At 40.8% G+C, this 13769-nt stretch overlaps 2 protein-coding genes across 2 annotated transcripts; both read right to left on the minus strand.

Annotated features, from left to right (window-relative positions):
* Positions 1-10264: 10264 nt before the first annotated feature.
* Positions 10265-11425, minus strand: LOC121366233 (actin-binding protein IPP-like). The gene has a single exon (XM_041490754.1). It carries the CDS (start codon positions 11423-11425, stop codon positions 10265-10267), a length of 1161 nt encoding a protein of 386 aa, XP_041346688.1.
* A 57-nt stretch (positions 11426-11482) lies between these two features.
* LOC121366234 (actin-binding protein IPP-like) lies at positions 11483-11869 on the minus strand. Its single transcript, XM_041490755.1, has one exon. It carries the CDS (start codon positions 11867-11869, stop codon positions 11483-11485), a length of 387 nt encoding a protein of 128 aa, XP_041346689.1.
* Positions 11870-13769: the final 1900 nt, after the last annotated feature.

The following is a 13769-nucleotide window of genomic DNA, read 5'->3' on the forward strand; positions in this document are numbered from 1 at the left end:
TCGATCCTAGTCTGATCGTGCATCAGGCGTGCGCTTTGCCACTGGGCTACGCCCCGCCCCTCCACCTTGTTCAGAAAGTCTTTATTGTGGAAGAGAAACACTGAGAACCAGAATGAAAATAGATACATGAAAACAATGGTTGAATGAAATGGTTAACGTCACCAAGATCAGCTGTGGTGTGAGTTGTATTCAACCAAACTAATATAAACGGTTAACTCTACAACTATATATGAGGACAAAATAAGTTAACATCTTGAAGATATGTTAGAAGCTGCTCACAGAATATTTTATTTAGCGACCGACAATGTAACTGACAACAGGATATGAGACATGCAATATCCAGTCCGCTAAAATTAAACACTCCCCACAACAAACACAATTTCTAACTAAAAATAAGCAGAACACTTACATGAAACAAATGAATTCACAATAAAAAAGTAAATATCTATAATATATTATATTTGAACCCCAACCCCCCCAAAACCCCCAACAAAACCCCCTAAGCAAACCCAACAAACAAAACACAAACAAAAACCAAAACTAACAAACAATACGAAAAGAACAACAACACCCCCAAACAAAACAACAACACCCCAACAAACAATACAAAAAACAAATAAACTACAAAACAAACAAAACAAAACAAAACAAAACAGAAAGAAAGTGACCGTTTGGACATGACGATCTAAATGAACACGTAGGAGATGGAGATATGGTATCAATTCGGTTTATAGGAGGACTTCCACTTTTATTTATGAAACAAAAAATCCATAATTGAACTCATTGGCATGTTCACGATGTCAAGTGTTCGTGCTCGATTACTAAACTTTGTTTTGAAGGAAACGTTAAATATGTATATAAAAAAAGACAGAAAAAAAGAAACAAACAAAAACCCAGACGCACCCCCCCCCCCGCAAATTAAAAAAAAATAATAATTTAATAACAACAAAAAACCCACCAACGATCGCTTTACCCAAAAATTAAATAAAACGACGTTTTTAGTAAAGGAGAACTCAGCCTATTCCTACATTTACATACCTCTACTACCATCTGTTTTCCTTCTTTTTGATTCTGCCTACTCTTGAATTGTCTTTGCCTAATTTTATTTTATTTATTTATTTTTTTAAAGAAAGTAGAAAGTTGCTCGCTTGTCATTTTCGGGACTTGTAGACAACTGTTACGAACAATTTGGCCAACTTCGCCGGTTTCCGTAACGAATACATTTGTGTAGGCTACGGAAAGTTCAAACCGTTGTTTAATTCAAATCCGTATTTTATAACCATATGAATAGCATGAATGAATTAGCCTCTATCAGACGTTAGTAGTAGACCTGGCACTTGAGTATCATGTATTGAAATGAGTTAGGTCACGTGACCCGGGCGTGGCCTCTTCTGATTGGCTGATCTCTAAGCGTGGGGGCGTGGCCTAATGACGTCACGTTCTGTGCATTGACCTCCGGGTCATGCAGCTGGCTGACCTTTAAGCATGGGGACGCTACTTTAACGGGGTTAATGGCTTTGGCAGCTGTCGGGGGTCTATACAGGAAACAGATGGTGAGGAAGTCGTTAATGGCTATCAGATGACAAAATAGAGTGGGTTTTATGGGTGTCTTAACTGTTGGGGGGGGGGGGGGGCTTTGATGTACAGGAAACAGATGGTGCGGAAGTCGTTAATGACCCATAAAGTGGTGTCGAATGACGGGGGGTTTATCTGACTGTGACAGCTGTTCCTTTGATGTACAGGAAACAGATGGCGAGGAAGTCGTTAATGGCTATTAGATGGCAATATAGGGTGGGTTTTATGAGTGTGTTAACCGTCGGGTGGGTGAATTATATTTGCGTAACCTGTGGATTACCTGATCGGTTACCTCAAAGTTACGTTGAAATTATATTTTAAATACATAATTTTTAACATAAAGTTAAAACAAAATACAAAAATAAAACAGTTTCTCTAATGCTTGCAAATCGAAAGAAGTGACTTGTAGATGTTTCTTTTGTTTTTGTACGATCGTAGCGTTGTAGATGTATTATTAATTATTATTATTATTATTATTATTATTATTATTATTCACCACTTGCCATCGGGATAGTAAAAAGTAATTTTTAGTTGCCCGAATCTAAAAGCCACTGTCCTGGGACATCGGGCCACCGTATTCTAGAACCTCTGTGCAGTTTGCGGAAGTTAATACTATTGTAAAAGGACTAAATATCAGCCCAGTACTGAAACAAAATAGATACATTTGGAGGAAAAATGTCCATTCCCTGGTGCATGATAATAATTTTCTTTCATAATTAACAAATAAAGGCTACCATTTGTCACTGATATGTAAAATTTAGTATACAGCAGATTACAAAAAGCCCACCAAAAACCCAAACAACACATGTCCAGTTCCTCTGAACTATAAAACAGGCTACTCATTGGTGCATGATTAGATTAATAAAAATAAATCTTATAATAACATAAAAAGAAAGATCGCAATTTGACATTGATATTTTGTGGTGGCAATGCTACTTTCACTTTATCGCTGGTATTTCTATACTACAGTGACGTCCCAAATGTTTATTATTTGATTTTGAAGATCATTATGGGATGTTAGTATTTGTGACATTTTAGCATTTTTGTTTATGTTAAAACCGTTTTCAACCTTTGTAAAATTATAGGCAATCCAATATTGTGTCTACAAATATTCCTTTAGAGACAGAATAGCAGCAGATAATTTAGGCGCCTTAGCGGTCCATGCACATTTGTTTAAAACTTTTAGCTCGACTCTATACTGAGCCTTTGGTCACAAGTTACAACCGTTGCAATATACCGTTGTCTACTGGTTTGCCACGCATTAAGTATCTAAAAATCAGTCTAAAACATTTGTCGGAATACTAGTAGTATATCTGCATGAATAAACTTACTGTAATCGTAAAGTCTGCAAGTTTTAATTTCTGAAGTCTACAGGTCACGACGTAACCGATTTGCGGTTCGCGTAAATTTAATTTTGCGTAACCGACACGCGAACAGAACGGCGGTTCGCGTGAAATATTGTGCCCTGGTCATGGCGTGGGAACACCATGAGTCATCCCAGAACGTGTTTTTGTCCTCGAGATAGCGTGGGGACGCTACCGTGGGGCCTATAAAAACCTAGATTCAGGACGCTTGCCATTCGCTCAGCGACACTGCTATAGAGAAAACGTATACCGTTGATGAATGATACTTACGATATATAATATTATATATAAAATGGCATCGAGATATAACAGAAACACTACAGAGGGCCTTGTCAAAAACGAAGAAAATGACACGAGATGCAAACTAGCCCTTGACAGTAACGTCTACGTCGTGGCTAAACTGTGGAAGGGGGACATTGCCATTTACGTTCGTCAGTTCGACGAGGACCATGAAAAAAAAATTCTCACCAAGGAAGGCGTTTCTCTGACGATGAAACAGTGGTTGGAACTGGCCACCATCAAACGAGAATCGAGTGTACCGCAGCATCTCAGTGGGAACGTTTACGTCGAACGTAATTATGCCGGCGTGGATATTCGTCAGTGGTGGTATTGTGATCAAGAACTGAAACCTTCCCGTTGCGGCGTTCGACTGTCTGCCGAACAGTGGAAAGACCTCCAGAAATGCTTTGACACTATCTACGACTTTGTGCCGGAACTGAGAGACGTCATACCGTGCCACCAAGATCATCAGAATCTGACGGGTGCCATAGAGTGTTCGGAATGCAACCCGAGATATTAGACGTGTCCAGACATGCTCGGTGACGTCACAGGAAAAACGCAGGACGTGTTTGGACATGCTCAGACATTGTGTATATAAACCTTAGATTTAGAACTCTTCGTCATTCGTCAGTCGACCAATTGGTCAAGCACAGACTTTTTTCAAACTCTATTCTCAGCAGTGCACAGTAAATTAATGCCAAGGTCAAGGTCATTATGAACTCCCATGCCTGAGTGTAACCTAATTAAGCAATTATGACTGTCAAATAACAGTAAATGGCACACAATATAAAATAATGATAATATAGTGAATATATGCTATAGGTTCCATTAGACCAAATCAATTCCTATTGCCGATAATGTTAACGTTTACTACTAAAACTGATATAAGCAGCGTTTCAACACACCCAGGAAGTACAGCAACAGAAAGTGTGGCACCTCACATCTAATATAGCTGCAAGAAAATGGGGGGTCACGTATCATTTAAGAGATTTAATTATGTTTTTAATAGCAACCGTCATTTTTGCTGAAAATTGCAGTTCCATTTTTGGGGGTACCCCGCATTAGTTTCAACCTCTGGTATATACTGCATAACAACTGTATAACAAATAAAAGTGTATTTATTTATTGTCAATGGATAATAGTATTTGCACAAATAGTCAATGTCACATATTACTACCAATCACACCCACAGCTGCTTTTACTCCGCAAATATTTGACGGTGCACGTCGAACTTTGACACGGTACTCTCTTCTTTGGTACTATGACGTGCACTCCAGAGATGGCATCGGGATATTCTAGAATGGACAGCAACAGTAGCAGCAGTTGTAGCTGCGGTGACGATATCTTGGTATGCAAATGTTCCAAAAGACACACGATCCAATGCAAAAGAGTAGTTACCAAACCAGAAGAACATTTCATGGATCAAACGGACGCTGCTCGTGAACCTGGTGAAATCGTGGATGAAGAACCCATAGATACCTGTGAACCCGTCGAAATCGTGGACGAAGAACCCATGGATACCCGTGAACCCGTGGATTAAGAACCCATGGATACCCGTGAACCCGTCGAAATGGTGGACGAAGAACCCATGGATACCCGTGAACCCGTGGAGGAAGAACCCATGGATCAGATGGATGCTGCTCGAGAATATAAAACGGACTCGGCTCTCTATGATGATGACGCCTACGACGCCGATGACGAATGGGGTGGCCTTTCGAGACAGTACTTGTTCTGTCATCGTCCCGAAATGAGAGGATTCTATACACGACTCTACACATTTGGTCGGTGGCCCCTCCAGATGAGCCACATACCGAGGGAACTTGCCAAGGCCGGTTTCTTCTACATGGGAGACCACGATGCCATCATCTGCTACTGTTGTGGACTACGCACCTACCGATGGCAGAAGATGGACGATCCAGTGATGGAACATTACAGGCTGTCCCCGAGATGTCCCTACATTAACAATGTATTAAGACATTAAACACGTGTGTGCTACTTTTCGTTTTGTAAAATAAACATGTGAATAACACGTTTTGTTTGTTATTAATGTAAGTGTGTGTGTGTGTGTGTGTGTGTGTGTGTGTGTGTGCGTGGACCTGTGTGTGTGGACCTGTGTGTGTGGCTCTGAGTGTAGCCCTGTGTGCGGCCCTGAGTGTGGTCCTGTGACCCTGCGTGTGTCCCTGAGTGTAGCTCTGTGGCCCTGGGTGTGGCCCTGTGGCCCTGTGGCCCTGAGAGTGGTTCTGAGCCGTGCACGAGCTATGCTTTGGGAAGGGGGATGGACCATACGTATCACACAAAATTTAATCTTTGTGCGCATGCGAGAAATTATAGAGAGTATAAATAAAAGGGCAATGGGTAACATCGTCATTTGAGATAGAACCTTTAGAGGCGCAACATGTCAAACCAGTACAAGTTGTACATTCCCGATGCGGACAAGTGGACCCACTTTTACAAGTTGCAAGCCCAAGGCAAACTTTAACCTCATTTTCCAGTGCAGCGTGGTGGGAAAAGTCAGATGATGTACAGCGCGGATCGATGTCTAGAACTCTACGATCCCACTTGGAAAAAAGAAAAAGAGGAACAGAACAAGCCCCCGACATCTAAAGTCGTCATGGTCTCGGCACGTATCAAATAAATATGGACTCTTGGAATCTGAAAATAAGCCTTCCCAACAGCAGCAGCAGCAGCAGAAATAGCAGCAGCAGCAACAACAGCAGCAGCAGCAGCAGCAGCAGCAGCAGCAGCAGCAGCAGCAACAGCAGCAGCAGCCCCTAAGATTGTTACATCCGTTCGCTATGATCGTGTCGGAATGGTAAAATCCACCCGCCTCCTCAACGCATCATCTGGCTCTACAAACGATGGCAACCCCTCTATGATACGATCAAAATGGATGTTCAAGGCTTACCCGAGAATCTGGAAAAGGATCGTTATTTGGATCCCAGTCAGAAATCTCATCGTGTTGGACGACCTGATGTCTACAGCTGGAAAAGACCCTCGCATCACCGATCTGTTCACGGAGAAGGAAGTCACCACAGAAACCTCTCTGTGATTGCCATCAACCAGAACCTCTATAACAGCAAGGACCCGATGCAGAGAAAAAACTGTCATTACCTGGCACTGTTCAACATCCTCATCGACAAGCAACAAGTCCTAACCTTGGCCCAGCAGATGTATCCTGGAAATACTCGTCATTTGATGCAACGGTTTGAGGAAGCTACCCACAGGCCCTACGGAACACCTCTTGGTAGACTTGAAACCGACCACGCCCGAACATTGGCGCCTTAGGCCTAATGGTTCAGAGACGGGGCGTCCGAATGGTATAAAAGCACGAACGTAACTGCGAATGTCTCAGAAGAGTTTCAACCACCGTCGAAAAAAAGAGCTCTAAGTGCAAATCATGCAAAGAAACGCATCCAAGAGAAAACTACTAGGCATACCCGCCTACGAAAGTGACGACGAAGAAAAAGATGAGGTAGAGCTCTATCTGAAAAAAGTCAAGAGGATGCAGTCTTGCGATACGTGTGGTCTGGTCTTTAAAGACGGGAGTGACTTGCAGCGACAGGTGAAAACGTGTGAGGAGGGAAATGAAGAAGAGGAGCCGTCGCCCGATCTGGAAAACGAAGGCGTACATCTGATGATCGAGCGTGAATTCGACATCGATCGTGACTATATCGAAAGCAAGAGGAAACGCTACGAAGAAAAAGCATGTCCCAAGATGCCATCGAAAGAAACATGAAGACTTTACAATGGAAGTTATTTAAAGACACGTACTCTCGCTTTCTGACCTATATGCGTTCCTGGATCGGCGAATATTTGGACGAACTAGACGACGACGATACCGATGGTGATGATACTGATGATGAGGACGAAGATGAAGAGAAATGAACACTCATATTATTCATATGTCGCCCCTTAGGGCCTCTCGATGTAACCCAATGTGTGTCCATTTTATATATATGGGTAGCTGTCGCCCTTAAGGCCTATCGATGTAACCCAATGTGTGTCCACTTTATATATGTGTAGTTTTCAATTTGTCATTTAGAAATAAAATGAAAAACCCAAACCATTGCGTTTGTTTTTTGTGTGTTTTACTCCATGACTAGATTTGTGATTGAATGTCAGTCTCTGCCGCTACATTATAGTAGCAAGGGATGTGTGCACAGGACAGCACATACCACGGCCCTTGACATACCAGTTGCACTGGTTGAATATAGCCTATTGAACCACCGACGGGGATCGATCCTAGATCGATCACTGTATTTACCCATTTGGTAAAAATTGATATTAAACGGTCAGGGCTAGTACTCTAGGGAAGTACTCTGTGCAGTTATTTCCCTTGATCAAAGGTTAGTTTGGAGTGTTGAGTTGCAATTAACGAGTTCTTCGAAGCAATGGGCTGGGGTGTTACACACACATTCCTTTCTTTTATTAATCACTTCTGCTTTTAAAGCAATGTGCTACACATTCCCTTATTCACCTACCGATTAAGGCGTCTATACATTCCTCTATTAATATTTGTAATGGGATGGGGTGTTACGCACATTCCTTTCTTCCCTTACTGGCCACCGAATAAGTGTATATACTTTCCCCACTGTATTTCGTTCTGTCTTTGAACAAAATCGGAAATTAAGGTCTTGATTTGTATAATAACATATGTTTTCGTTTAAACTCGACTTTGTAAGCTTCAGTGCGTCGTTAAATAAAACATGTCCTTGTAACTTCAAGGGTATCATATTTCAGCCGCGGCGTAGTAAGAAAGTAATACTTGGAAGCGACCCGCGTGTTTATCATTACGTATCTTTAGCAGACGATATTGTTTCTGTGTTTAGACAGTGGGGATAGTGTAAGGGTGAGAGAGATTATCTGCTCTTACGTTAGATGTCACTACCAACACCCCCGTGTTTGTTATTCTTTAAATGGTATATATGGTTTGAGTATACATTCATTATTTATTTTATAGTGATATATATGTAATATTAATGCTTTGTCAGTTAATGTTTGAAATTACCATCGTGCAATCATTGTGAGATATGAAAGAAGATCGTATTTCAAAATAACAACAACCTAGCAACCTTCTCATTGGCTAATCTTGTTATGAAGTCTCGGGGACCATCCTCTACGGTCTGGCAATACGAAATACTCTAATGTATCAAAACACCGTAAAAATAATATGTTGGGTGCCTCTATCCCGCTAAGGTTTAAGCACGCCCGCACGCACACACGCCAGCTATCTGTGGATATCAAAGACAGTAGGAGTAGTGTGGTATGTGCTATCATGTCTACTATAATGTAGCGGGTTTCGTCTTTATGTTTCAAAATTACCACATATGTTTGACATCCAATAGCCAATAATTAATAAATCAATGTGCTCTAGTGGTGTCGTTAAACTTTTAAAACAAAGCTTACTATTTGTATTTATTTCAACTTATTTTAATGATTATATTTCAATTAAGGTTCAAGCACGCGAACCCCGGTATCTACCCCCGTCTTAACCACCGACTACGGCAATGATTCGGGCATTTCTTGTGACGTCAGACCCCCCCTGCCAAGACAGCGTCCCCCCGCTATCTCGAGGTCAAGACGTGTCTGAACACGTTCTGGGATAACTCATGGTGTTCCCACGCCATGACCATATATGGACACGTTTCAAACGCCGTGGAATTTTCCTCTCCCCGTTGACTCACATCTGGTTGACACATACGTCAAAACGATTAAACCCATCTTGCCATCTGATTCAAATTACGTACGCTGTACACGCACGCGCCCTCACACGCACACACACACACACACACACACACACACACACACATAAAACAAACACAAAAAACATACAGAGAGAGAGAGAGAGAGAGAGAGAGAGAGAGAGAGAGAGAGAGAGAGAGAGAGAGAGGGGCAAAAACACTAATAAAATATCATGTCATTACCATACAAACACTATAATACTCCAGAAACTCCTCCAAAAATCTCACACTGCATCCTCGAACAACGTTTAAAAAAAGAAAACAAAAAAGAAAAAGAAAATAAATTAAAGAAAAAACAAAACAAACCCCTTAAAACAGCTCACACCAGAAAGCAATAAATAACTAAAATAATAACTAAAAAAATGACAAAAAATAATAATAAAAAGGGGACACACACGCACGCACGCACGCACACACACACACACACACACACACACACACACACACACATCAACACACACACACACACACACACACACACACACACACACACACATCAACGGTCACATAGTCTAAATAGATAGGATGCATTTAACCCACCTTACACCATAGACGTATGGGCTCCCATTTTTGTATGGGGAAAGGTTGATTTTTTCCTCGAAATAAAAGAAAATGCCCGAATTTGGATAACAATATTTATTCGTATTAGCATTACTGTCAAACGGCTGTATAAGATTGCAAACGAATCACTACGCATTTGTAAATGGATTACAACTAGACTTAGTTTTGTTTTTAAGACTAATCTAATCAGAACACGATAATAAAAGGCGAGCTCCCTCACTGGCATTAATACAGAGTTCTTACAGTGTTTTCATTAGCCTTAGTTTTGTTTTTAACACTAATCTAATCAGAACACGATAATAAAAGGCGAGCTCCCCCACTGGCATTAATACAGAATTCTTACAGTGTTTTCCTTAGCCTTAGTTCTGTTTTGAAGACTAATCTAATCAGAACACGATAATAAAAGGCGAGATCCCACACTGGTATTAATACAGAATTCTAACAGTGTGTCCATTTGGTGTAGAGTGGCTTATCCGATTTTCATCAAACTTTACATATAGGAACAGGATAATGTTATTTTACACGAGTGTGTGTTTCATCTGCTGACATTGAAGATCAAGTTCACTGGTAACAAAGACATAAACATGAAGTCATAAAGAACACCGTGCACTCATTGTAAACGTCCCCACTTCTAGGTGTCTTAGGGAATGTGCAGTGTATTCATTAGGCCTGGTGTTGTTTGTAACACTAATGTTGTCTCAGAACATGAGGCGAGCTCTCCCACTGAGATTAATCAATGAATAATCAATGCAATGTTTTCCGAGATGACTTTGTGCACACGTTGTACACTTCGCCACTTCTAGGTGACTTAGAGAATGTACTCTGTTCTTCTTTACCTTCAGCGACGTTGAATTTGCTGATTCCATCTTTTGTAAAACACAACAAGCTTCCGTCTCGTTGTGTTACACCAAAATAATAATTAAATGATTTCCATTCCGCTGTGGATTTAACCTGAATCTGGATGTCTCCATCCGTGTTAGTGACCTGGAGATGCATCACGTGGCGGTCGTAGTCTAACAGATAAACATCTGGGAGGTGAACAGAGCCTCTTAGTGACTCAGAGCTACATGGTAACTTTGTGTTCAGCTGACTGACAGTGTGAGTTCTGGTGTTAAAACACTGGATAAGATCTGATCCCACTGAGTATTTCCTTCCTCCCATAACGAGAATGTTCTCACCAACTGTAACAGGGAAAGTGAACAATCGTGTCAATCCCAAATCTCCAACAACCTGCCAGTGCGTCTCACTGTCGCTCAATTCCTCTATTGTATTACTATACTGACCGCCTATCGAGTACACTTTAGAGTTAGCTGTTGCCATACAGTGAAAGCAGTGGTCATGTGTGAGATCTGGACCTACTATCCACACTTTCGTAATGGTATCATAAATTAATGTACATTTCCTCTTGTCAAAGCCACCAGTGATATAGATCTTGTCACCTAAACCTGCTGCTGAGTAAAATTTTCCAGGATCTACTGGGGCTGGTGGGACGGCCTCCCACTTGTTGTCTGACGTGAAAGAAGACAGAAGTGACGTCTTGTTATGATGGAGAACGAAGACATCAGATATTTTAGGACTGACTCTTGAACGAGCCGACACTCGACATTGTGAACGTAGCACTTTTTGTATCATTACCTGGACAGATTTGTTTTTATAAACAATGTCTGAAAATACCACGTCATCAATCAGAAACTGTGAATCTACAATATCAAGATGCACGTTTTCAAAAATAACTTTGACGTCATCTGGTTCCGGGTTATTATGCTCAATCCACTTCATGGCGCCTTTCAGAATGATATCTTCGGTACATTCCATCTCTTCTTTGGAAATTATTTCCAGAAGTTCGTCCTTTGTCAGCTGAACAACATTTCCTGTTTGAACAAAATCAGCAAACTTCTTAGCCATATAGGAAAGTGCTCTGTTGGACAAGTCGTGGAAATTGTAAATTTTTAGAAGTCTCCACTAACCTAGACAGTTTTTGTCAGTTAGAGTCAGTCCTTCCTTCAGGTGTATTTCACAGAGCTGTTTGATGTTGTCAAGCTGCATCATCTCAGCAGCATCTATTACCTGCGTACAGTTATCTTCACTCACTAGATTGATTCCACACAAACACATTTTGATGACGTCTTGAAAAACCGACAATGACACCGTGGGAAGGTTCAAGACGTCCGTCTGACTCTCTGACATATCAGAACTGAACATGACCCGGAAATACGAAGACATCGCCGCAAGGACAATACGGCTTCCGGTCGTTGTTCCGTCTTTACATATAATTTGTATGTCAGTGAAAGTACCTTTTGTAATCTCTTCGTGGATGTTTACCAGAAGTTGTGCTTGAGCTTTCTCCATTATACAAGACAGATAAACTGAAATGAAAGAAAACATTGATAACAATATTCTAGAAATGTCCATGCATAACCACATTAGAAACAAGTGAGGTTGATGACATGGCATGTTCACAGCATGCACTATATACAAATAAATCAATAAACAAATAAATAAATGGAAATAGTAGTTTCATGTTCGTGCATCGAATCACAGCTTAGATAAATTATACAAGAACATTACGAATGGTCAAAATTTCAATCATGATGTTCTCAGTATATAAGTTATGTTGCTAAACGTTTTGAATTTTTTTCATTTTGCTTGCTTGTTTCTTTTTATTTATTGATCATTTTGCCCCTGGTAATACTATAATACAATACTCTTTATAATCCTTTAAATCCAACTTCGATTCCCTTCCTATTTTATTAGTGCAAAAATACAACAATGCCATCATAGGTGTGTCTTTACACGTAATGGGGCGGGACGTAGCCCAGTGGTACAACACTTGCTTGATGCGGGTTAGTCTAGCACTGATCCCCGCGTCGGTGGGCTATTTCGTGTTCTAGTCACGACCGTTGTATATTTGATCCTGTTTGTGGGGAGATACATATAAACGATTCCTTACCATTAGTAGAAATTATCAATCTCATTGACTAAGCAGTTCACAAGTAAATAGTTCTAAGTAATTCGATATGTCTAGGAGGTCCTTTTCCTCTAATCTAGACTGGCGTTATCAAGAAACGAACCCTAGCTCTGCTACTCGCAATAATTGTGAAGCTTCAATAAAATTGTCGAATTCAATATTAACTAGGTAAATCAATGTCATATAGTGAATGCTACTGTGTTTGAAATAACGATGAGTCTGTGTAACGTTTGAAGTGTCTGAACATTGAAGAGATTTTGCACTAGAGAATACAGCTTTAACGTGTACTGATGCGTGCAGTGTGCACTAGAGAATGCAGCTTTAACGTGTACTGATGCATGCAGTGTGCACTAGAGAATGCAGCTTTAACGTGTACTGGATGCATGCAGTGTGCACTAGAGAATGCAGCTTTGACGTGTACTGATACATGCAGTGCGCACTGGAGAATACAGCTTTGACGTGTACTGATACATGCAGTGTGCACTGGAGAATACAGCTTTAACGCGTACTAATACACGTATTATGCACTAGAGAATATGTCTTTAATGCATACTGATACACGTAGTATGCACTAGAGAATACAGCTTTAATGCGTACTGATACAACCCCTAAACGTCTCCCTTCCCTATCTGCTTGTGGCCTTTAACGCCCCTCTCCCCCGCCAAACGAAAATAACTGGAGAATATCAACTTGTCTCTGTTCTAATTGTCTTCGATGCTCTCCCCTTGCCCTCCTCCCCAGTACTTTCTCTTTACTTATGACCCTCCTAACAAATACTGATTGTTTATCAAAGATTTAATAAAACTCGTTGTTTATCCAATATTTGATAAAACTCGTTGTTTATCACGTGTTCTTCTTTATCTCAGTACATTTTTGTTAGCAGTATGAATGGTAAATCAGCTTATTAAAACCAGCACTACAGGATTTCGCCTGACACCCCCAGCCTCCCTCAGAACTGGTCAGCAAAATGTATGACCCCAACTACCACCCCTATCATAGGTTGTCTCCGCCGAAAACAGTTACATACTGATCGAGTGTCCCGTAGATTAATTCGTGTTATTTGTGAGAATATATGTTATATTACTGCAGGGCGCACACTAATACTTTTCTTAGGAAGAACCACACTTTCTACGTCTCTTCGGACTAATGTTGTATATACAGCATACGACTAGAGACAGTTACAGATACCTCAAGTGTCTTGTAGCCCTATTCGTGTTATATATGAGACTATGTGACAACCACGACTATACGTACAGATACCTCGAGTGGTGTAGCCCTATT

The sequence above is a fragment of the Gigantopelta aegis genome, unplaced genomic scaffold (assembly GCF_016097555.1).
Source record: "Gigantopelta aegis isolate Gae_Host unplaced genomic scaffold, Gae_host_genome ctg5049_pilon_pilon:::debris, whole genome shotgun sequence".
Taxonomy (NCBI): Eukaryota; Metazoa; Mollusca; class Gastropoda; order Neomphalida; family Peltospiridae; genus Gigantopelta; species Gigantopelta aegis.

Coding starts and splice junctions, on each gene's coding strand:
- LOC121366234 (XM_041490755.1), bottom strand. CDS start 11,869: ATGGAGAAAGCTCAAGCACAACTTCTGGTAAACATCCACGAAGAGATT.
- LOC121366233 (XM_041490754.1), bottom strand. CDS start 11,425: ATGGCTAAGAAGTTTGCTGATTTTGTTCAAACAGGAAATGTTGTTCAG.